The 26872-nt window shown below is 38.0% G+C and overlaps 1 protein-coding gene across 1 annotated transcript in view; it reads right to left on the bottom strand.

The window, feature by feature from the left end:
* LOC137884810 (neuronal membrane glycoprotein M6-a-like) overlaps positions 1–14511 on the bottom strand; it is a 36088-nt gene extending 21577 nt beyond the window's left edge. Inside the window, exons 1-3 of the mRNA XM_068726830.1 lie at positions 14353–14511; positions 2398–2590; positions 1516–1672 (exon numbers count right to left, since the gene is read on the bottom strand). Of these exons, the coding sequence (XP_068582931.1) occupies positions 1516–1672; positions 2398–2590; positions 14353–14389 (387 nt within the window). The 5' untranslated portion in view covers positions 14390–14511. The remainder of the gene's footprint in view (positions 1–1515; positions 1673–2397; positions 2591–14352) is intronic.
* Positions 14512–26872: the final 12361 nt, after the last annotated feature.

Genomic DNA, 26872 nt, shown 5'->3' with positions numbered 1-26872 from the left:
AGACGTTCAAAAGTGGTTGAAAAGAGAAACTACTTACAGGACAACACTTGATAAAGTAACTACTAAATTGTAACTATATTTACAATGATTGGCTTTAAATGAACCTAATGAACATTTTTAAAATTCATAATTTTTTTATTTAAATGTGAAAACATTTATCTTTGTTTTATGTACTTATTTTTTAATACATTATGTTGTAGTTATTATACATAAATACACAATATCTTAATGATAAATTACTGTAACAAATGCCCTAAATTACTGGAAGGAACTTTTTAAATGTATTTTAAATGTATGTCTGTTTTCTCACAGTTAAATCCACGTTTATACATTAATACATTATATACTCTAATTTGATACATTTTGACTGTAAAACCTGCTCTGTATTTTTACAGTTCATTATGTTCAATGTATCTCAGGATCGCCTTGAGTAAATTTATTCAGATTTGGCACAAATGTCCACTTGGACTCAAGGATCAGTTGATTAAAATGTGGTGGTCAAAGCGCAAAGATCAAGGTCACTATGACCACAAGTCAGTCCTGTCCATTATTGTGAACGCAATATCTCAGGAACACCTTGAGGGAATTTCTGCAAATTTCAAATCAAGGATTAACTGGTTACATTTTGGTTGTCAAAGGTCAAAATCACTGTGACTTCAAAAAACGTATTTCAAGAATTGATCTGCAGAAATGGATGTGAACTGCAACTTAACTTGTTGGCCAAGGCAACTCATGATATGCACTGAATTAAGAATCCAGTTTAATCAACTTAGTAACTGCGATTTATTATCCTATCCCATTATTGAAATATCATAATTCTATATATCTGGTGTAGCTATTCCATGTTTCTTAAATCAATAATATTTACAGCATGTAACCAGCTATCCCTTACATGTGGGTATATCACAAGATATTGCCTTTTTATGAATGACAATTCATTATAAGGTCATAACTTCTCATATTTAACCTGAAAATGTTGTAGTTTTTTATCAAACAAATGGGAGGAGACACTGCATTTGTTGGGGACTATTTTCAGTTTAGTCCACATTTGGTGCTCCAGTGAGTATTTGTGGCAGCAGGATGCTTTACGTGGAATTCTCAAAGTAAACTACTTTGGTAATGATGTAATATGTCACCCAGTGCAAAAATGTGGCACATTGATGTGTTTTTAACAACAATGGAGCTCTATGGCACAGAGAAAGAAGATTTACCAGGGCTTTGATTCACCCGCAATACTTGTCAATACAATTCACAATTCACTGTTGGTTTTGGTCTTTTCATGGTAATTAGTAATCAAAGGAAAAATAGGATAAAATATGAAATACGGAAAATAGGATAAAATAGTTTTTTTTCTAGCCTTATCCTTTAATACATATCCTTATCCATTAATAATGATCAGTTACTGCTAACTACCCCAAAACATCTTGCTACAAAGCGCTCTATCCAAAAGTGTAACAATAGAATTTAAAAAGCAACTGTATCAAATTAAATCTACTGGTTACAAAGATCTCTTACGAATGCAGTCAGGCAGCGTCCGCAGGCAGTGATCTTGAACTCCCCATAGAGATCCCTAATAGCTCCGGTGGTGAAAAATCCCTCAACCAGCAACAGCACTCCAAACACAAAGAATCCAGCTGCAAGGCCGTAGATGATGTACTTCAGGATGTCGATACTGTGGAGAGAACACACACACACAGTGCCAGTGATTAATAAGTATTTGTTTATTTCATGCTACACTGCATCTTGAAATGTTATTTGTAGGCATAATATAAGTCAGAGATAATAATTAAAGATGGAAGATGAGTCCGGACCTGGGCAGTGGGCGGGACTACCTACACTTTTCCTCTTATATTGAGTGGAAAACATGTATGATCAGATAACTTACATTCACAGTTGTGTTACTATTTATTTTCATTTATAACAATTATGAGAAATAAAAACACTCTATAGCTTATTTTGGAATTCCAGATGTCTGGTCGGTGCCATGCCAGCAAATCTGTATCTACTGAAACATGTTCCTTGTTTTAGTCTTTAGTCTTTTTTCCACCACTGTCAAACTGAGGCATTAGCACAATTCTCTCTACAGATTTATTTATTTTCATTAACTTCCAAATAGTTTGTTGTGGGTTTATTAGAAAGCCCCCAAAAGGCTGCAATGGTCCTTACAAAAGTGATGGACAAAAACTACATTACCAGTAATGTACCTAGAAGTTAAGAGATTGTCTTTTGATTCTGACTGTGATGAGTCCATCCTAACTGTGATGAGCAATGTTTGGCATGAGTGGAATGTTATGTAATTTGCAAATCATCATCAAGTCATCTTGCTAAAACATAAAAACCCACAGGTAAGGTCCTTTAATCCTCCAGAGAAATAAAGGTGAAAAATGAGTCACTTACATGGTAAACACATCCAGTGTTTCTCCCGGGGCTCTGATGACTTCAAAGTAGTTCTGAAGGATGGTGACGGTTCCACTCAAAGCCTCATGGCCACACCCACAGAACAAGGCCACACCCATGTAGAGGAGAATGGTAGCAATGAGAGAGGCCCAGGGCAGACTTCCCACACATCGCTCACAGCACTCCTTACAGCCTTGACATTCACAAAAAGACAGAATTGTAAGGTTGGCAGCATCTTAACATACAGTATGATGAAATCAATAAATAAAAGTTGAACAGCAACTGAATAGCAATCAACAGAATGTTAATATATACTAATAAGATGTTTCGGGAAGCTGATGGTTAGTACACACAATGGTAATGAAGATATAAGGTAAGTACAAGATATTAAGGATTAACAATTCTGAGAGAGTTACATAGCTTTGAACTAAAAATAAAGAAATTAAACCAACCAACATCAAAACAAATCTTTCTCTAACAAAGTAGAGAAAGTAATGCAAATCAATGACACAAGCACCATCCCCCTCCCAATGAATTTTACTCTTAAAGATTTAGCTCCATTGACAATGGAGAAAAAAAGTATTACAAAACATGTCCTAACCGCATTCTGAAGTGTATTCATACATTTTTCATTTATTGATAATCAATTTATGTTTATAATTATCTGGCTCTAGTCTAGAGCCTTTATCTCCTCTATACAGTAATGTTAATCAACACACAGAGCTTGTATACATACATACATAGGCACTGCTGACACAATGCAAATACATACATCAATCTGTGGCAGCTGCAACAACTTTTTGGTGTCATCTTACCCAGAGTTGGCTGAGACAATCAATATTCTGATAAAACCAGAGCAACCAGATACTTTATGTAATGTGATATTACTGTGAAGTTATTGAAATCATTTCAAACAAATTCCATCCATGTCTACTGTATTAGGCGGAAGGCAGAATATCAAAATCTGGTCAGGTCATTTACATAAAACTACAACCTAAATGTTGTCAGAAAACGTCTGTTCTTAACTACCCCTTTAACTCTGTGAGAGGTGTTTTTTTCACATAACACGCATTTCATGAGCTACATGATGCAACTTAACAAAAAAAAAAATTGTGTTCTCAGAAATATTTGCAATTTTGATGAGGCATATCCTTAGTTTGCAGTAGATGTATGGGTCTATCACTGCCGACATGCGGAGAAAGCAGCTGTTATTGGAGCAATTAACGTCTCCAGCGGCAGCATCAGCCCTACGGGGTGGATGTTTGAAGTCACAGTTTGTGGCTTTGAGGAGGACAATGGACACAAAATGGACAACTTTCCTTTTCTTAATAATGCTTATTTTCTTCTGTACAACTATTGTGAAGTCCACACATAAACGGTAAAGGAACAAAAGCATAAATGCTCTCCAGTAAGACAGGGACTTCAGCCACCAGCAGAGCTACGAGTGTAAAAACAGACAACAACAAAACCGAGGAAACAAGATTATGACCCATTATCTAGTAAACTTTGATTTGTAAGTGTTCGTTTTAAAGTAAATTGATGTCTGTGTGAGAGAGAGAGCGATAGAACAAGACCTGCAGCATTGTAACTAAGTCTGAAATATAAAACTTCTAAAACTTTCCATGAAATTTGTCTGTTTGAATATATAGAGGAAGATTTTAGAGAAAGATCTTGAATATCAAGCCCTACCTTTTATTATTAAAGACAAGTATAATACTCTGTCATATTTTGTGTAACTAAGCAACCATTCTACTTCCTGTTTAGACCAGCACTCGCATGCCCAGTGTATGGAAACAATCATGTGATATTTTCAGGCTTGCTAGTATGGACAGAAATATTTTTTTTAACGTTTTTAAACTAAAATGTATTAGTGTGGATGTAGCCTTAGTCAGTGCGGATGAAGATTTACCTGTGATCACTCTTTTTCTTTTCTACGCCATCCTGCTGTGTTTGGCATATCTTGACGTGATCAAATAGAGTTTTCCGCCTGCAACATTGTATAATTGTGCAGTGGCCTTGAATGATGCACCAATAATTGGATTTAAGCCGACATTTTCACTTGTGTGGCTGCCTTTCCAACTGTGATTTGCTGCAGCTGCAACCAGATAAAGGGTAATCTGTCCCCTTTTAGAATAGTGAGGGGTAAAGGCCACAGTACAGGGCAGGGGTTCCCAATCCACAAATACATCAACAACCCACTATCCATCTTTATTACAATGTGTTTTTCTTGAAAACATGGATGCTGTAATGTTAGGAGGGCAGGTAAATACCATCTTTCAGGAGGCACAGTAAGACTCTTTTACTATATACATAACTTAATCACACAATAACTATGTGTCCAGCTTAACTGCAATAGGTCTGTAACAAATAGTTAGATTTAATGTGGATTGTTGTATTTCACCAACTGATCTGCCTTGCATGTGCATATAAAGGAGAGAATTAGACTACATGGTGAGGGCAGGGTTGGGGTTAGGTTTAATCAAGTGACAACCACCACATCTGACTGGTATAATCACTGTGGAGGTCTTTTAAGATGCAGATCAGCTCAGTGCTGCTAGATGCTGAATCAAAAAATGATCTTGAGTGTAATGAAATCTAATTAAAATCTTTTAGAGCTAGAAATACATCTATCAATGGTTTTCCACAAGGATTTTTGATCTCCTGATTTAGAGTAGTTTCTTCTAATGTCAAGGTGATCTCACAAAAACATGTGAAATGACCACAACCTCCTAACAGCGCAATACTTGGTGGTGGTGTTAATTGTGCGACGCCACCACTAAAACAACTTAACATTAGGTTTAGGCAAAGTTTATACAACAAAACAGTTAGGATTTGAAAAAACATCAAGGTTGGGCTTAAAATAAGTATGTAAATGTAAGGTTTAGTCAATAAAACCACTTAAGTTTGGGGAAAACATCATGGCTTAAAGTAAGTACGTAAACTAAGTACAGTAAAACATGTCACGAATGTAACTTCACAATAACTTCAAAATAACTCAACAACACTTCGGGACCTGAACACCGGTCTCAAACACCAATCTTCTGGTTGAAAGTCCTGTCTTTATTTGACCCATACACCTCCCCTCCCCCTCCTACCCACCATAAGTAGTCTTTCTCACTGTTTATACTACGTCACTAGCTCTGAGCATTGCATGTTCATGGGGATGCATTTAATATGTGTGTCCACCAAAGGATTGTTTACTTTCCATTGGCTTTTTCTTTCCCGTGATTTAAAAGAAATTACGTACCACCACTGTGTAATTAGCGGTGGTGGTATGTAATTACGTAACACATATTTTTGTGAGATCAGGCTGTGTGATGTATGTATTAGTGGTGATTTTGAGATTCCATTTTGATTAAGAAGACATTATGGTTAAAAGAGAGGTATGTTTTGGGGCTTTCTTTGCTAGATTGACAGGTGTTTCTGCCTATCACAACCAGTTGTAACATCTACTGCTTTCTTTAAAAGTCACCATTCTGGACTTTAAAAATCCATATCAGCTTGAACACACACATTGTCTTTAAAATACGCCCACATGCAGCCATGCGGACTCACTGAAGCCTGCATGTAGACTGAGCAGCAATCCTACAGAAAGACAATCACACAAACAACGCTTTCCTACCCCCCTCTCCCTGTTGTGTGTGTGTGCGCGCGTGTGTGTGTGTATGTGAGTCATCGTGCTGCTCAGGTTTAATGGACCAGCCTTGTTGCCATGCCAACAGGGGTGTGGCAGGAGCCTGCTGACCCACTTTGCCTGTAGCATTGTCATGGCAACAGTGTGGCTCTGCGAGCGTTACAGTCACACTAATGCACATTTTCACACACACACACACACACACACACACACACACACACACACACACACACACACACACACACACATACACACACAGCAATGAGCGCACAGACATCCATTTACATTAACACAAAGTCAGCCTTCAGTTTCATGATTGTCTAAGTTTGTGGAAACAATCAATGTACAATTTCAATGTGCCTTCCTACAAATTATGAGCCGGTTATGGAGGAACAAAAATGTCTGCTATGTCCAGCAGGAAGGTACCATTTTGTGCCATTTTAAGATTAAGAATTTCCAAAATGTGCACGTGCCACATTCTAATGTTGGTTTGTTTTACACACACCTGAATCATTTCATGTTTTTAATGCCATAAAAGCCATTCATGAAGAATCAGATCCAGGTCACATCATAGCAACAACTCTGAGGCAGATGGGCAGGCATAGAGAGGAGCATTATGATATTGTGATATTAATGTGTTTTTACGAGCATGTGTGAATGTTGTTTTTTGAGAGAGAGGATTTCATGCAATGTGTTTGTGTCTTGCGTATAAATATTTTCATGTCTGCATGTATATGACTGTGCAGTTCTGTTTCTGACACTATCTGTGTATGTGGGTGTGTGTGTGTGTGTGTGTATGTGTCTGTGTCTGTGTGTTTTTGAATGTGTCCTGAATTTCAGTCATGTTATAATCCTCGCCATATTTCCGTATTTGGGCTTCACAACACAGGACAGACGCTGTGACCTGCTACAAAGTGGAATAGGCTAAACAAAAAAAACAGCCATGCACTGCATCTGTGTGGATGTTTTCTTTGTTTAGGAAGAGGGAAATAGTTTCAGATGTGCTATTACAACACAAATCTATTTGCCATCCTATTATTCAAAAAGACCGTAATGTATCTGCAACATTGATAAGGGAGTCGATCATCACAATTTTTTAAATCCTGTTTTCTTTTAATCATTTTACAATAATTTTAAAATGTATTCATTATATCCCTTTCTCCTTTACACAGGTTGGTGTTTACAGCAACATTGTATTATTAATTATTTATTACTTTTTTCATTCATTCATATTAGATATGGATGAAATCTTTTATATATTACACATCGGTAATGTCATTGTATACGGTCCTGGTGGTTTCTGTGCAGATGACAATCAACTTGAACTATCAATATGATTAATGGAAAACCAACGTCTTGGCTTAATGATGGTAATGTCCGTTGGTCTATTTGTCCGTCCATCTAACACAGGGGTGCCCACACTTTTCCGGCTTGCGAGCTACTTTTAAAATGACCAAGTCAAAATGATCTACCTACATTGAAAATGCTAAATATCTATTTATTTATATATACAGTATATGCACATTTCCTCATGTTTGGGTACTTTTCCTCTGTGAGTAAGTTCCAAAACTGTCCATGAGCCCTGGACTTCAGTTGAATGTCAGCCTGTAGTGTCAAAATCTCATCCTCCACTCCAGACGAGTTCAGGTGAAACAGCGTTGCAATTTTTGAATCACCTCAATATCTTCCCGAAATGTGCAGCACATAAATGTAGCGACTGGCTCGAGTAAAGCAAAGCTTTGAAAGCGTTTGTCAAACTCTGGCAGACACTTGTCAATCTGCTCTGTGTAGCGCGCACTGTCAAGTTGCGCTCACGGCTTCCGTTGTTCTTCTCCAGCTCTGACGCAAGGTTTTGGAAGTTCCCCAAATCATGGCGCTGCAGCTTTAGCTTCTGTAGTAGAAAAAAATTGGGAGGCTAAATTAGCTCGCTGGAGTTTTGCAGTTGACCGCGCATACGTGGTGACCCATGTGTTAGAAAAGACGTGATCTCAGACTGGCTGCCATGTATGTCAATCAAGTGGCAAATGCTATGAGGACATCTCATTTTTTTTGAATGGCATGCAATTTACCCGCACGATCGACATATTGGGCACCCCTGATCTAACACATTGATCCTGCGCATGAATTGTCATTGTTTCCAGAGGATCATTTCTCATGTAATCTAGTACCATCACCACCAGGACTTTATTCATATTCACATATTTACAAATCCATCCTTTTGTTTTTGATCATACAATGGTCTTTCCCATATAGAACCATTTATAGGACCAAATTTGACCAAATCATTAGATTCAACATGTCGTTTCCGATCATTGTATAGTATCTGGGAGTGGTTCACGCACACAGTTCTTTTCTAGCTTTTCCCACTCAAACATGCTTTCATACTTTCACATTGAGACTTGGTGCTCATTTGGCAAGCAATTTGGCCGATGCTGTCTAGCCTGATTGTCTAACACACTGCTGTATGTGTGTGTGTGTGTGTCTGTCTGTCTGCATCACTGTGTCTTAGCTCTGAGAGAGGATTACTGAGATATCTCTCTCTCTCTTTCTCTCTCGCTCGCTCGCTCTCTCTCATTCACTCACTCACTCACTCACTCACTCACTCACTCACTCACTCACTCACTCACTCACTCACACACACACTTACACACACAAGCGCATACATCAGAGACACACATACAGTGGCATGAAGTTGCACTCAACAGTCAAAGGCCTGTTCTAACAGAAAATGACAAGTTCATCCCCACTACAGGCTTTTGAGTGAGATGCAGTTGAGCACAATGGAGTAACCCAGAAAAATGTAAATATATGATTATTAAAACAAATCAGATAATACTGTTTGGTTCAAGTCTGAAGATTTAGAGAAGGTCCTTTAGTGTGAATTGTGGAAATGTTCTGTGTCTGACACACCCATACACACAAAGATACAGTTAACGGTAGACTCTGCTGGCATGGACTCCTGAAATGATTCTCCTAGCAGCCAAACAAATCCCTCCTTGCCTCTTCATCCATCACTCAGTCATATAGCCTGAGTTGTGTGCATGTGATGCCACAGAGACAAATACTATCTTTACCTGTATTATCTATTGATGCTGTATTTATTAATAATACTAAATGAACAGCTGCAATAGTTGTTAAAGCAACCAAGGAACCAGTCGATAATTTGGCAAGATATATTACACCAGGAGTCGGATAACAAAAATGTAAACCTCAAATCCTGTTCCTGTTTGACATGCCAAGATTGTTTGATTTTTAAATGCACTAAACATTACAATAGATGTTTATTTGGATATAATGTGTTGTGCTGGATGCATTTCACCTGCATTCACAGTAGCTGGAGATCAGTACACAGCGCTGACTGGATGAATAAGTGGTTCATCACCAAGAAATTGTTCAGCTGAAATCACTATAGAAGAAGAACAAGTCAATAACCAAGCAAGCAAGCATTCTGAGTCTTCACCAGTTCCTTGCAAAAATGTAGGATAATATAGTCCTATTTTTCTGTTAATGACAATATCGGCTGCGATATTTGCAGGAAGGCAGCTCCGCTCTGACTGCTTTAACTTAAAGAGAATACAGAGCAGCTGTAAAAGAGACAGTAGGAGGGGGAAGCACCAGTGACTCGCGAGACCAATCGCATTTCAGTGATGGATGTGTTTCAGACAGACAGACAGATTCTCAAGCAGGCTGTCAACAGGAAACATTACAGCATTAATCAGGTGATATTGTCAATGGGCACACAAATGGAATGGGCATGTACTGCTCATGTTTACTTGCCAAAATAACATGTAACCATAATTGGGTAATTATTTAAAAAAAAAAAAGAATATTCTAGATGGACTATACATTTCCCTTGTAGGTGAAGTTAAAAAAAAAAAAATCAAATGCATTGAGGAGTATTAAAGGTGTGCCTCTATGTGCCTCCCACAGCTCTCACCTAATCCTTTTTTTCCAAGTTGCTTTTCAGTTTTGTGACTGATCACAGTCAATAGATGGTTTCTTGTATTTTAACTCTCAAAACTCTGATTTACAAGTGTTCATAAATATTCCATCAAGACATTTTTAAAATTGACTAACAACAGAAAAAATCTGTTCTGAAGGTTGGAGGAAGACAGCCCGACAATTGGTGAACAGAAATATAAAGTGTGCAATATTTGTTGTGCTGTATCCGTTTTCCAAAAAATCCTTTTGCAATCTAACCTGAGTAGACTGTGTACATACAAACCTATAAATACACTAAATGTTTTGCCTTAAAGGGGATATTCTGCATTGACTTTTTTCCAGTTTCATTGTCATAAAACCATTTCACACAACGTAAATAAAATACAGAAGGCTATTAAAATTAATTTGCAAGATATTCTTACTGCTAAAAGGAAAATCCCCACTAAAATATTTACTGGAGAATTGGAACCAATCCCTCCTTAAGCCAAATGGCAGAAAGATAGACTAAAGTGATGTTTTCATCCACAGAATAATGTTTTTGAGCAGCTCCATCGACAAACTGGAAGCGCTGCCGGGACAATATGACAGCAGCCTCTGTGACAATGATATAGAAGGATTCTCTGATGAAACCCCCCATTCAAATATAAGTATAGATTCAGTATACTGCAAGCTCATAATGTGTCACAGCTACTCAGATTGTCACAAAACCACACCTTTATGGTTGATTGAGTATGTAGTGTAGGTTTCTCTCTCTCTCTGTGCATTTATTAAAAAAACAATGCAAACATCTAAAAAACAACCATACCCAGCAACAGGGTCAACCACAACTCCTCACCTACATATATTTGGTCCTTGAGCCTTGATGAAGAAGATCTGATGGCGGCACGAGAGGGAAAGACACCCGATCATTGCAATAAAAAAATATTCATTCCCTTGGGAGGATGAACACCCCTGGAAAATGTCATGCCCATCTGCTCATTGTATTTTGAGATATCTTATTTAGAAAGATGACAGTCTGACCAGCGGGTGGTAATAGAGGAAAATCACAGTGTATCCAATATGTGCTCAATAAATTCCACAGCAATCTGCCCATTATATTTTGAAATGTGTTATGAAGGGAAATGTTGGGCTGGTGTCGGTGCAAGAAATTGCAAGGCGGTCTGCCCAGAGATCTGGATCAAAGAGTTGGTTGGACAAACCAACCACTAGCAGAGTAATAATTATACTGCAATCAAGGTTTGTGTTAACTTCTTCCACCCACTATTGGTGATAATACAGCCCAGTTAGCCAGCTGCTCATAGTGTGTAAATGCCATACACTCTCAGGCAGCAGATTGGACCTTTTGATAAGCTAGTTTTGTATTTCTTATGTCAATGAAAGGTCATGAAATTAGCTTCAGAGAGATACAGCAGAGCACACTATTGCCACGGCTTCCTCCTCTGCTTCTTTCTCTCTCCCGTGCTCCTCACACCCTCTGTGGGCCTGCAAGTCAATTTGTATTGACTTATTCCTCTGTCCATTAAGTTCCTTTCTATTAGTGGTCATAATAATGAAATGGATACAAGGCGAAGTCCACTTTCAGTTGCATGACTACTGTCAGTTTTCCATTAGACTTCTACAATAAATGAGCAATTTATTTTTCAAATGGTCCTGGGGAAATAATTATTGCCTCTTCAGCAGGTTTATGAAGTGGCCACATAAGGTACCCCTGATAAACCAGCAATTCACATAGTACACCATCAATGTTTCTCAATGCTAATGTGTTTCACTTATTTATAAAAGGGATAGTTTGGATTTGAAATAGGGTTGTATGAGGTACCAATCCAGGTGAAGTCTCTGCATTTGTCTGTGAAACACAAAGCATGTTATTCGGTACATACAGTGTATTTTGTGTCTCGTGTTTGACTGAACAATAACTGGATAATTTATATGAGTTTTGAGGTGCACCATGTCTGGACAATAGAAAGACTGTCAGCAAACAGAAAAACAGCACGTGAATGGCTGTCAAAGTGATAAAAAAAAAAACTGGGGTAAAGTGGCTCCATAATAAACACATGTGGAACAACTAGGAAACAATGTATAGCAAATATACAGTATAAATTATTCCATTAAGTACATCCTGTACAGCGTACCATTTGTACGTAATGTATTTGCCAGTAACCAGTGGAAAATAATCCTTGTTCAACACAATCTGCAACACAAAGTTGTAATCATAAGACAAAGTCAACACTCTGGTTGGGATAAAGTTTCATTCACACTGTGTTGTGTAAATCAATTTACAACCGATTAACTAATTCAAGATAATTCATTGAATCCATTTTCTGTTATGATATTGGACTTAGGCAAGGCGTATGGATTTGCTTTATAATAATCAGAAGGCTAATCAGACTTTAGAATTCTGCACTTTGCATAAATTATTTGTTGTTATTAATCATATTAGCCAGCAACACATCTTTGTCAGTCATGTGTTCAGCCAAGTTCAGCAACATAAGAAAAGAAACAAACCGTTATCCTAAAACATCAAAGATCACAAGGGCAGAGAACTGATGACCATTTGTGACACAAGATTAAGGGTTAGGCCTTGTGTGGAACTGATTTAAGACCCGGACCAGATCCCTGAAATAGAACCAATTTCACACATTCTCTGGATAAAAAACTGTGCATCCCCGCATTAGAAATGTGAAAATCAAATTAAATCTCATCACATTGATATTAAATACTAAATTCAAGGTAATTCATCAGTTTAAAATTAAGCCCATGTACGGCATATGGTGCTGTAGTCTCTCTTCATGTCTCTAACAGCCGCTCGGCATCACTCGCTGTCTCTGCCTAGATTCACATACTCCCCCATGTCTACTCGTCGTCTAACCTACCACATTTCATCACACATGGAAACACACCTGTATTTTGTCAGAGGTGCGCATCCCATTCATTAAAATGAGAAGATAAAGGGGGGATAAAAAGAAAGCAATGACGATGGACAGAATGACGCAGATGTGGGATGGGAACTAATAGAGAGAAAAAAAAAAAAGTGTCTAATAAAAAAAATCACGTTTGCTTGAAACATCATGCCTCCGTCTTTGGCTTTCTGATTGGCTAAAACAGGTTCAACCAGAGAAAAATACATGAATCCGCCTATCACACAACGGGATACAATTCCAATAGCCGTGTTACCATGGATACAGTGTTAATAAATGTGAATAGTGTGACAAATGAAAATAATTGTTTATTTTTGATTAAACAGATCCATCCTCAATTACATTTCTGAATCAGTTTGAGTAGCAACAATATGACCAATTTCAGACTTACGGTAAATTAAGGAAATGGACACGCCCATTTTTAACGTTGACAGCAACAACAATACAATGCAATAAGAAATATGAATATGCTATTTGGCCAAAAAAAAAACAATACGGCAAGAGATTACCTATGTTTCATTGTGCGAGATTAGAAATTGGCAAAAAAAATGGGTGGAGAAAGAGAGGGAGGGAAGTGACACAGTGAGATGGTGAACATGAGAGGAGTCAAAATAGAGGGTTAGAGACAGAAAAAGATGGCCAGAGAAAACAAGAGACAGAACCCTGAAAAGACAGAGAGGCCGACTGAATGTAGTTGGAAATATAGTGAATGAGAATGACTGAAGTAAAAAAATACAGAAAGGGAGAGGGCTAGTGATGGAGAGATGTGAAGAAAATGGAGGGACAGGGTAGGGAGTGACACAGACGGCAGAAAAAAAGGGAGAGCGAGAGAAAAAGGAGAGGGAAAGGCGTTCAGACAAGCGTGTAGCACCCACAATGAAGGCTAACAAAGAAAATCCCAATGCAGACATCAATCACTGAACCACTTGGCTGTTTTTTTGGAGGGTTTTGCCCCACACTCTTCTACCCTTCTCCTCCCCCCCTTGCCACTCCCACCTACTCCTCCATCCATCCATCCATCCATCCATCCATCCATCCATCCATCTGTCCATCCATCTGTCAGTACAGTCTCCAAAACAACACCAACCCTCCGGTGTCTGCCATCTCCTCTCACCCTCAACCCAAACAACCTGCTTATTTATGCATCCCTTCATAAAAAAGAAAACACAACAAGAAAGGGTTATATAATCTGTGATATTATCATGAGCAGACATATAGATGGTATGAGAATTCAAAGCCTATCGTTCCACTTCTAGGAAAACAGGCTATTTTAGCAAATAAATGTACAGACAAAGATCTATGCTTGTTTTTTTCTACTGCAGGACATGTATGCTGTCTTCTGTCTCTCTGCCCACTGCACACACAAAGGAATCTCATGATACCGAGAGGAACGGATGAACAGAACAAAAGGCACAGCTGATTAAAGACAAATTAGATGAACAAATTACTCTTCTGCCTTACCTTTCTGGCTTTGTGATTCATCCATGTTTTCCTCCATTGTGGCAAGTTACAGTCCCTTTGTCTCTATATTGTGAAGCTGTTTAAAGCCCCTTGCTAGCTCTCAGCACAGTGTGCGTGTGTGTGTGAGAGGCTGTGTGTGAGAGTGGTTTTTTTTTTATCTCCCTGTAGATGATGGAGGCTCAGGGAAGTCCCTGTTTCAATTTTCTGCTCTCTCTCTTTGCACTGCCTATTTGGGCTTTTCTATCATCCTGTCATTTAATTATCTATAGCTTCAGCTGTTTGTACTGAAATTGATTTAAATAATGTTTGCATCAAAAACAGAAAAAAACATGTAAAATCCAATATAATTTTCTTGATATAAAGGTATTTCATTTACACTCAGTCAAATTTGATTTTCATTGTTAGGACAATATTAGATTTTTAAAAAATGAAACGTTAAAAACAAGGTATGAGGCAGGTAAGAGTTAACCCATTTCACTTAATAAAAAAGCAAGTGTACATTAGTTGATGTACATCTGTATTCACTTTAAGTGAATAACACACTCTGACAAGATTGAAGAATTGCAAGTACTGACACATACAGAAAGCATACATAGACAAGAGAGAACACCTTGAACGCACTATTAAATTGCGGGACTCTTCTGAGCGAAATACACTGAAATACAACAACAAAGAGGACCCCTCAAACAAGGCAGCTTTACACACTGAAATGACAAAGCCTTAAAATGGTGTGCAGTACAGTGAGCACATGATGAAAACACAGGTACCACAAGTGTAAGTTTCTCAGACATCACAAAGGAATACATTTTGAGAGATAGAAACCTCTGCCATATACAACTCTCACCAGGCTAAATTCATTATGTACTTAACTTTAGAGAGATGCAAGTAAACACAAAATGGTATTAAGATTTAATCCAGCCCAGTACTGACCAACAGCTAAAGTTAGAGAACAAAATTAAAGTGATCATTTTAAGAAGAACACGTCAAGAAAAAAGCAGCTTGTTTTCTCTGCGAAATCATAAGTTAACATTAGCTCAGCACACTGAAAGCTGGCAACAGGATCATTTCAATCATCTGATATCTTCAGTTTAAGACGTGACTTTACGTTTTTTTCTTCATAATTAGCATATGAAGAAAACTACATATGGTATGACTGCCAGCATCTTTCACTAAATTAATTCTGCTTTTGAATGCAATGATTACTATAATGAAGGTAATCAAAGTATTACAGCAATTTAGGTATTTCCACTAAATGAGAGCGACAATAAATTAATTGGTTTTCAAGATACAAACTAATTATCAAGTTCATTAAATTGACTTAAAGCTAAATATTAAATAAAGTATTTGTCAAGAGCACAATTAAAGCAGGGAATTCATTTTAGAAGCACTTTTTGTTATATTTGTTGAAATTCTCTTTGCATTCCAACAGCAATCAATAAATAAATTGCTCTGACAAAATTTACAAAATTTAAAAATCTAATATCTGTAGCTTTCAGAGGACTAGTCCGTCCAATCCTTAAAAAAAAGGTACTGCGTCAATTTTACCCCCTCTTAGACAATTTTTTAAATCATCAACCTGATAAAAGAAATACATTAATTGTCCTGGCATCAGCAGTGATATGAAACACTTTAAATTGCATTAATCAAACCTATCCCTCATTAGAGGACTGGACATATGAAACTGGTCCTGACACTACTCGGGCTACTACCACTACTATTATTGCTGCTGCTCCTATAATATTAATATGACTTACTACTGTACTTTACCACAGCAAATGTCCCTATTACATTTACTTCTAGTCAGTGAAATGTGTGGGCAGCACTTTTCAGGCTAACATCTGTAAAACACAAAATATTAGAAGGTAAAGAGGGTGATAGAGATTTGGGTAATTGTCAAAGAATACAATTTTATCAAGAAATCCTTCCGATGTCATGGTTTCCTTCCACAGTCAAAAAACTGTAGGTAAGTGAATTGTTTTTTATAATATATCACTGTAGAGGCATTATATGACTGTTGATAATTCTTTCAGGTTTATTTTCCAGTAAACCCAACAACCAGTCTTTATTCGTTTTTTAAAAATGTTATTGCAAGACAAGACATGAACCGAACAACAAGAGGACGACAAGAACAGAGAACACAGGCTAGTTAACTTCATATAGTCTGTGGATGGGAAAATGGAGAGATGTCTGTGTGTGTGTGTGTGTGTGTGTGTGTGTGTGTGTGTGTGTGTGTGTGTGTGTGTGTGTGTGTGTGTGTGTGTGTATGTGTGTGTGTGCATGTGTGTGAGAGAGAGCTATGTGAAAGGATGAGAACGTAAATAAATAAAACAGTAAATACCATAAATTACAAAATAATAACATCTATAAACGTGCGCTTAACACTATAACAATAACAAAATTATGAATAAAGTCAGGGGCAGTGCCACTGGCAGCGAATAACATTCAGGGCACCGACAGGAAGCTCCACAATGGGTCAGTGGGATCAGTCAGGCTGGGTCAACCAGGTTATTGATTTGTTTTGTGGTTATTGACAAGAAATGTTATTTATTTAATTTATTCTTTGTTTTTAAAAGGCAATTTGTGTATTGTTGTTGTGTTTTTTTCTCTTTTTTTGTGAGACTGATTGTTCCAGCTCTGGGTCGCCTCCAGACCCTTTAAGGAGGGGCTGGCCCATTGATCCCTTCAAATAAAAAAAACAGCTCCCAGACCCTTAGGAGGGGCCTGTTTTTTTGAGGGGGATTAACAGTCTCATTAGTCACTGGTGACCCAGCCTTCCATCCCCATGCCGCCCGCTCCAGAGGGAACTGTCAGAGTGCCCTGAATTAAGCTTGAGCTGCCAGGGACGGGACAGAGCACAACAGGGGAGGTTGTGGTTAGGGGAGGAGTTTTGACAGAAAGAGAGAAATACTTCAATATGCCGGAAAAAAAATAAAAAATTTAAAAGAGTACAAAAACAGAAGATGTAGTCATTAAAAAAAAAAAAGATAAGATACATAAATAGTCATGGATTAATAAATACATTGGTTGACAGACGGATGGGAGGTTGTCAATACGGGGTAGGATGTGAATAATAATAATAATTATTATAATAATAATGTTAATAACTGTAGTAATAATATTAATAATAATAATAATAATAATAAACATCATTATCATCACAATAACAATATAACAGTCAGAAATAATATTTACAAAAATGTAATTAAATAGTTTCAGCAATATAATATCATCTGTAGTAATAACACTGACCAAACTGAAAAAAGTCCAATGAGCACAGAAAAAAAAATATAATAAATAAATATAATAATATGCTATGATAGGGATACGTAATATATAATTAAAAAGGCAGGACCACAATCAATGTGTGTGTATGTATGTATTGTTGATTTCAATTGGTGGACAGGCAAAAAGAAAATAATAAATAACTAAATAATAATGACTTTAATTTCAATATTAATAAGATGGGCGGTGTCACGTTTGTAAATACATAACTAAGGATGACCAGATGAAGCGGTGTTCTGTTGTAGGGCATATGACGGAGGTGGCTAGATTTTCCATTAAAATGTATGTATTTTGAAGGATCTTCACATATAGAACCTGCTGCCAAGGGCTTCCGGTTCCGCCACTGAGAGGATGACAGCTTAATTTTTTAGCTCCCCGACGGTTTTGTAAAATAACCCCAAAAAACTGTAGTTTTGTCAATCCCAGTGCAACTTTTGTTTAATAATGGAGAAAGGGGTTACTAGAAGTATGACGACCACAAACGTGATAGAATACGATCCCAAACTAGAACAAGACAGCCGAGGCAGCTCTCCGGGGTCCGTACCCAAATGACGAGGATAGCTCCGAAGCTAGCCTGCGAAGCATTCTCAATGAACTTCGGGATTTCAGAAAAGATAACAGGGTACAACTCACTGACATCAAACAAGAATTGAAGAGAGCAAATGACTGACTGGACAAGGCAGAGGGAAGAATAGATGAAACTGAGACATCAAGCAACATCAACACCAATTAAGCGGCTAATGCAGCGCCAAGCTAATCTGGAAGCCAGGCTAATAGACCAATAGGGCCGAGCGTGTAGGGATAATTTAAGGATTTACGGAATACCCAAAGATAAAGAGGACACCGACATAGCTGGTTTTCTGCATAACCTGCTAAAAAACGCACTCGACCTTCCACGTGACAGAGATCTCAGAATAGAACGGGCACACCGAGCACTGGCATCAAAGCCCAATGGCCAGCAGGCAAAGCCCCGATCAATAGTGGTCAAGTTCGGGAGTTACCGGATGAAGGAAGAGATGCTCCGGAGAGCATGACAGAAAAAATAAGTCTTTTACAACAAATCTCGCTTCTACATTGACCATGACTTCCCCCCCGAAGTGCTTAAGAAATGCAGTGAACACGCCAAAGCCAAAGAAGTCTTGAAAGTAAAACGAATCCAGTTTCAGACACCGTATACCCCGCAAGGATGCAGGTCTTTTACGATAATGGCACTCAGCTATTCCAGGATGCTGCAGAAGCGACGAGAGACATGGCCTCACAAAGATTTCCAGTTACGCTGCCCCGGACCAAGAGGAGATCTGGCTCCTGTCTACCTGGCAGGTGGCCAGGAGACGGCAAGACCGGAGTGACAACCAGGAACCCGGTGCAGCGGACGGCTTCACACAACCCCCAAAAAAACCACCTCTCTCAATACAAGGATAAACTTCAGGAAAAGGCGATCCCCCACAACAGGACACTGATGATTATTCACAAAAATGCAGATAAGTTGTAATAGACTGCCGAGTGATAATTATTTTGGTTATTTGCCTGGAAGACTGCAATAGGCAACTATTCCTACAGTTTTATTTTCTGGTTAATTAAAGCAGTCTGGACTTGTTAATTAGCTTGTTATCCATGGGTTATTTTATTTTATTTTGTGTGGATTTTGGCTAACATGCGGCCTCACTTTAGGGCCCCACTTTTGACACGACGTGGGACTTTCCCTTAGGGGGGCTTTGACTTTATAAAGTCCTCTAAGGCTCATTTAAAACACGCTTCTGCATCAGAAACAACTGTTTGAAACTGTTTCGGTGATTTTCTGTTAAAAATTGTTTCACATTCTTTGTTCTGTGCTTGTTCCTTGGGAGAGATGTTTTCATTGTACAACTTTTATGTTATTAGGGATATTGGGAGAAGTTCCATCTGTGATCCTCGATGTCGGAAAATATGAATAAGAACGTCCTTAATGTGAAAAGGATTTTAAACCCAGGTAAGAGAAGTCAAATACTGTCAAAAATGAAAAAGGAAAAGGCAAATGTTGTGCTCTTGCAAGAGACACACCTCACCCCATCAGAACATGAAAAATTAAAGAGAATGGGGTTTTCAATGGTATATTATTCATCTTCTAAATCAGGCTGTAGGAGAGGCGTAGCAATTTTAATATCACAAAAAGTATCATTTGAACTACTTTCAAAAGTAACAGACAAGGAGGAAAGATATATAATAGTCTCTGGAAAAATAGATGGCAATACTATAACTATTTGTAACATGTATACCCCCCTGGAAGTGATTTTGGCTTTTACAGAAAGACATTTGATTTAATGATAGGGGCCCCAGGAATTGTCATATGTGGTGGAGATTGGAACATCCATCTTAATCTAAAACTAGATTCATAAAAAAATTTGACCACTACATCGTAAAATATTTTTTAAATTTTTTGTGCTAAAGAGAGATCGCCATAGAATTCATAGCTGTAATATAGGAAGTATTGATTTATCTGATCATGCACCTCTGTCCTGCACTGTGCATATTGGCGATAAGGTAGGAAAAACATTGTGGAGGTTAAACACAAGTATCTTAAACAACCCACAATTTAAGACCCAAATGAGAAAGGAAATAAAAATGTTTCTGGAAGAAAATTATAACGGGGTGGTTGATTCAGCTATAGTATGGGACGCCTTAAAAGCAGTCATCAAGGGGAGAGTTATATCTTTCAGTGCCCATGAAAAGAAAGAAAAGACTATTAAACGTTAATAAAGAAATAAAGAAGGAAAAAAAAGATAAACTAGAATATGGATCTTATAGACCAATCTCGGTGTTGAACGTTGACTACAAATTATACACAGCCATCCTGGCCAAAAGACTGGAAAAGATCCTTCCTCAATTTATAGACAATGACCAGACTGGCTTTATCTCACTATAAACCCACAACAACATCAGGCGATCGCTGCACATACTAAATCACATTCAACAGAGTAATCTTGAAGCCTACCTAGTCAGTCTGGATGCTGAGAAGGCCTTTGATTCAGTGAGCTGGCCTTTCTTATATAAAGTTCTTGAAAGATTTGGCATGCACAACAATTTTATTAAAGGCATTTGTACACTATATGCTACACCATCGGCCTAGATAAAAATAAATGGTTGTCTCTCAGAGGCCATTACACTAGAGCGTGGATCTAGATTTCTGCATTGCTTTTTGCACTTTATATAGCCTGTTGGGCTGTGGATAAGACAAACCAAAAGCATCAAAGGCATTTGTATGAATGGATCAGACCACAAGGTGGCCCTGTATGCCGATGATATCTTGATCTATTGAAATACCCCCTCTAACTCTTTTTTAAAAATTAATTAACCTGCTGATACTTTTGGTAAATATGCAGGATATAAACTAAATCTGCAAAAAACACAAATTTTGACTTTTTTTTACACCTCCTAAATACATGAGAGAGAAATTTCACCTTAACTGAGACCAGAACTCCTTGAAATACCTAGGAATACACCGACCAAAATTTATCTCAACATTGGCAGAGATAAATTACACCTCCCCTTTTAACAAAAATTAAAGATGACATATATCTATTTTTTTCCTCGAATTAAGTCATAGAGGAAAAAAACAATGGTTCAATTTAAAACTCTACAACTCCCAAAAGAGGAAGGAGGAATGGCTCTACCCAATTTTTAGGATTATTTATATGCTGTCCAGAATAAACCATTAATTAACATGTGTAGCCCAATTTATTGTGCCAGGTGGAAAGATATTGAACTCTCTATTATGAATGATCCCCAATTCATGCAGTATTGGCCCACACAATATTGGGAAAATTCATAGACAGTTTACAAAATCTATGTTATGGAAAGGATTATTTTTTCCCTTTGCCTTCAGAGAAGTGTGTTTATTCAACTCTGGAACAAGTGGGTGAGATATGAAAAACCATTATGGCCAGATTTTGTGGTGATAATGAATGAATGACCCTGTAACTTTGCTTTAGCTTAGCAAGCTAATTCCATTCTCTCTCAAGTCCCCCCCTGACTGAAGTTTTTCTTTACGTGTACACTCTCCTAAATTGTACAAAATTACCCAATTTTGAAAAACTGTGGACGGCATATATTGAATACTGCCCTTGTGCTGATGTATACCTTGTAATCTAAGCAACAACAAAAAATTAACTATTTTTTTATTTTTCCAGTGTGTGAAATGTGTAGTGTTCTTTGATTTCCAGTTCATGAGGATAGTTTTCTTGGCGCTAGTTAGGTCAACGAGGAGTAATCGGCTGTTTGTTTTGTTCAGATTAATTGTTGAAATGTCTCCTAATTTAGTTTAGTTTATTAACTGGATCCCCATTAGCTGACACCTTAGCGGCCGCTCCTAGTGAGCACAGTGAAGGGGATAATGGGATGTGGCTGCCCAGGAAGAGGGATAATGATTTTTTTCCAAAAGTGTTTAACTGGTGTGCAGTACCAAGTGGTGTGAACATAGCTATCCGGGCTACTTTGTTTGCAATGTGAACAGATTTCTGACGTGAATCCCTTTTAAAAATGTTTTGCCCAGTGTAGTGAATCAGAAGTAGGTTGACATTTTTAGTCATGAAATAGATTTGCAGATTTGGTTCATGTAGAATTTTGATTGATCAGATGATTTTTTGCAGATATTAAAAAAAAATAATTCTCTCGATGCTGTACTTCTGGACCAAGTGGGGGAATGAACCAGGGTATTATTACTGAAGATGTGTTTCAGATGTGTGATGCTTTTATCAGTCCATGTGTGCAAATGTAGTGGTTTCTTGTGGCTTAAAAAATCAGGATTGTTCCAGATGGTAGTCAAATTTGTTGGGACAATGTGTTTCTGACTATGTATTTTGAAACAAAGGGATCTAATAAAAATCGTTAGACCGGGACAGAAGAAGAAGAGAGTTGTATGAAACTGTATGAAAACCGAATGTTCACTTGTGAGTTTCCTCGGCATGTGGTTTACATTAATAAACCAGTTCAAGCAAGGACTTCACTCTGTCTGCGAATCGTAAGTGGAACATTACAATATATTAAAGTGTTCAAGACTGTGTGCGTGCAAACAACCAGTATTTAAACATAAAACTCAGTGTTAGTTGTATTCCATCATAATGTTCGCAAGATGAACTCTGAACTAGAAAGGGTGGAGGCTGGGGTGGAGGAGGCAAAGCTTTGCCAGCACTACGGTCTGTAACAGCATAGGTGTAGAAAGGATCAGTGAGGAGGGAGTCATATTTAAATGAACCTCCTTGAAGTGAGACTGGGCTGTGATTGGTGTGTGGCCGATTGGAAGCTATGATTCAATCGTCTGGCTATCAGCTGGTGACAGCTAGGACGTACGACTTTTGTGTCCTGCATGAACTAAGGCGGTAATTTTCAACTGCTGTGCCGCAGCACACCAGTGTGCCGTGAGAGATCGTCAGGTGTGCCGTGGGAAAATGTCCAATTTCATTTAACCAGTTAAAAAAATATTATTTAGTTGCTGCAAATCATTTGCCATTGTTGAGCATCTGAGCCTTCAATATAGTGGCTGGCTAAGTAATAAATACTCTTCCATGCCAGTGGGTGGCAGTAGGTAGCACAATAATGACAATGTTCATTTAAGACAGTAGAATTAAATGACTCGCGGGAGAGGTTGAGGTGACAAGACGAACAGCGATGGAGAAATATTTGAAAAGCAAACTCTGAACTGGGCCTTTTTGTGCGACATAACGAAGCATCTCACTGCGTTAAACCTCCAGCTTCAGGGACGGGGACATGTGATCACAGACATGTATGATGCACTGAGAGCTTTCCAAGCCAAGCTGTGCCTGTGGGAGACTCAGATATGCAGTAAGGAAACATTGGGTCGCTTTCCGTGTTGCCAAACTGTGTCTCCACCGCTGTGTTCCTGACTGCGCATTTTGCTGATAAACTGGGCGCACTTGGCACAGAGTTCACCCGCCGATTTGCCGACTTTACAGCTCAGAAATTTAAATTTGAAGCGCTCAGCAATCCGTTTGCAGTTGACGTGGAAAGAGCACCTCTGCACATCCAAATGAAGCTGATAGACCTCCAGTGTAATGACACACTCAAGGCAAAGTTTGAGTCTGTGGGCGCTGCACAGTTTCCAAGCTTCATCCCCGAAACGATGCCTCAATACCACCTACATGCTGCTCAAATGCTGTGCATGTTTATTTATTATTTGTTTATTTATTTGTTTATTTATTTTGCAGGGACAATGCACACCAATCAACAGTGAAACTGTAGGTGAGCCAGAGTTAGCCAGAGAGGCTAGTTTTCATCTGCTGTCCCTGGCTAGATGTTCGAAGGCTGCCTAAAAATTACAAAATTTCAAATAAAATGCAATTAAAATTCATAGATAGACAGTAACGTATAGACAAAACTAATACACATATAAGCAAAAGAAAAGTGTACGACACTAGAGCAGAGCAGAACAAACCCACCTACAGTACAAGCACATACTGTATATAACACTGAGACACATAACACACATCAAAAATGGAAAATAGTAACACTGAACAAGACAAGTGCACATATAGGCAAAACAAGCAGGCAGGACAGACAGTACATCATTGCTTGCACACCTGATTGGCAACAAGCCATTCCTTAAGGCTATGTTTGAATGTTTTGTATGTGTTTTGTGTGCGTATATGTGGTGGCACAGCATTCCACGAGTGAGCTGCCTTCACAGAGAATGTAGATATGCTAAAAGAGCTTGACCTATGTGAAATGACACAATCACCTCTTGAAGCAGATCTAGTGAGTCTGCTGCTTTGAGCGCTTTGTTTAATAAAATCACTAAGCGGAGACGGGGCCATACCATGTAAAATTTTAAAAACCAGACACACATCAGTGTATTTAATGAGGTTCTCCCAACTCAAGATATGGTGTTTGATGAGGATATTGCAGTGATGGTGACTTTTGGGGTTTTTATCAAGTGTTTTTAGAGCTTGTTTATGGAGAATATGAATAGATGTTAATGTGCTGCTGGCTTGTGCCCAGCTGGTTAAGCAGTAGGTCAGATGGGGGACAATCATTGCATTAAAATACAGTTTCGCAGCCTGCATGGTTAAACTGTTTCTTATATATCTGAAATTCATGAGATTCAATTTTAAGACCTTTGTCACATGTTTTACCTGCTTTTTAAAAGAGAGATTAGAATCAATAAAAATTCCTAAATATTTCAAATCTGACACTACCTGTAGCCTCTCACCAGCAACATAAACATCTGGCTCGGGTGACACTTTGCAAGCCCTCTTTGTGAAGAACATACAAACAGTCTTTTTAACATTCAGGTGAAGGCAGGAATCTGCAAGCCATTTAGTTACATTTGTCATTGTGGACGTGAGTTTAAGTGCAGCTTGTTCTTTGTTCTTTGCGTGCACATAAATCACTGTATCGTCAGCGTACATTTGAATACTACACCCATTGAAGACACTCGGCAAATCATTAATGTATAAACTGAATAATAAAGGTCCTAAAATAGAACCCTGGGGTACTCCCACATTAGATCTCAGAGTAGATGATGAAACATTATCCACTCTGACACACTGGGTTCTTCCTTCAAGATAGGATTTCAGCAAGGCAAGAGACTCTCGGGAAAAGTTAAAATTTGACAGTTTATTAATCAGGACATTGTGATTAACTGTATCAAAAGCCTTCTTGAGGTCAAGAAAAAACGCTGCTACTACACCCCTTTATCCATTTTAAGCTTCACATTCTCTAAGAGGAAGCAGTTGGCTGTTTCAGTCGAATGATTAGCCCTGTAACCAAACTGCATAGGATGCAGCTGATATGGAGAGCTGTTGAGATGTTTAATAAGTTGCTCTGCAACACATTTCTCAGCAATTTTGGAAACAGCAGGGAGAATACTGATTGGCCGATAATTAGAGACATCGGTTGAATCTCCTGACTTAAACTGGGTGTTACTATGGCTGAATTCCATCCTTTCAGAAACACACATTGCCTGAGAGATTTGTTGACAATGCTTGTGATCGGGTGAGCGAGTGTGCCTTTGTGTTTCTTTAGAAAAAAATATTGTCAATTCCATAAACATCTTTGGCCCTAGAGTTCTTGAGTGAGCCTAGAACTCTGGTGACAGTAGATTCAGAGACATCCTGACTAGAGAAGCATGGTTGACCTTCATTTACTGGTATAAGATCAAATTGACCTATACTGGAGCTTCGAGTTAAAGCTACAAATTACAACTTCATCTTGTGTAAGGCACCCGTTCACTTTAATTTTAAGTTGTTTCATTGAATTGCTGTTATGTTTGTCTGTTAACTTCTTTAGATTATCCCATATTATTTTAGAATTATCTCCTGCTTCATCAATGATCTTAATAAAAAAAATGTGCTTTTGCTTTTCGAACTTCTTTTGTTACCTGGTTTCTCAGCATAATGAATTTCTGCCTATCATTTCTTAATTTAGACTTGAGTGCCAGTTTAAACGCATGGTCCCGTTTTTTCATTAAATTCCAGATGTCACTATTTAGCCATGCAAGTGTGTTCTTTTGATTTTGTTTAGTTTTGGCTTTTTTAAGGAAACTGTTAATTGTGGTCTGTATTGTGGATAAGAAGATGTTGCTGTCATCCTCCACACTTGCACCCGTTAAACAGTTGCTCCAATCAATTCCTTGTATAGCATCCTCAAATGAATTTTGGTTACCTCTCGGTATTCTTAATTGATAAGCTTTTCTGGTAGAAGAGATATTAAAACGTTTTTTTGTAAGTTTTCTTGTTAAAAGTATTAAATTATGGTCAGACATACCAGTTACCATATTGTGTGTTTTGATAATTCTTTCTGGTTTATTACTAAAAATCAAATCAATCTGGGACTGAGAAGAGTGGGTTATCCTTGTGGGTTCGTTCACCAACTGGGTCATATTAAAACTATCAATTGTACGTTTTAGGGATTTTCTTCCAGACTTATCCTCCCAATTTACATTAAAATCACCCATTAATATAACCTCTTTGTCAAAGTCACATTCCTTTAACATGGAATTAAGCTGATCATAAAATTCACATTTGGACAATGGTGGTCTGTAGAGACAGATAAGAGTAAAAGACATTTGAGATGATAGTGACACTTTCAGACCAATACATTCCAATTTGACATCACTTGCCCACTCAATCTGGTTGCAGTTAAGGTGTTCTTTAACGTAAAACATTACTCCTCCTCCTTTACCACTAGATCTATCTCTTCTAAATATATTGTATCCATGTACATTCAAAGCAACAAAGGGCGAGTT

Source organism: Cebidichthys violaceus, unplaced genomic scaffold (assembly GCF_023349555.1).
Source record: "Cebidichthys violaceus isolate CVI_PGR_0920_01 unplaced genomic scaffold, fCebVio1.0.p SCAF_4, whole genome shotgun sequence".
NCBI lineage: Eukaryota > Metazoa > Chordata > Actinopteri > Perciformes > Stichaeidae > Cebidichthys > Cebidichthys violaceus.
This window is presented reverse-complemented; position numbering and strand designations above follow the sequence as displayed.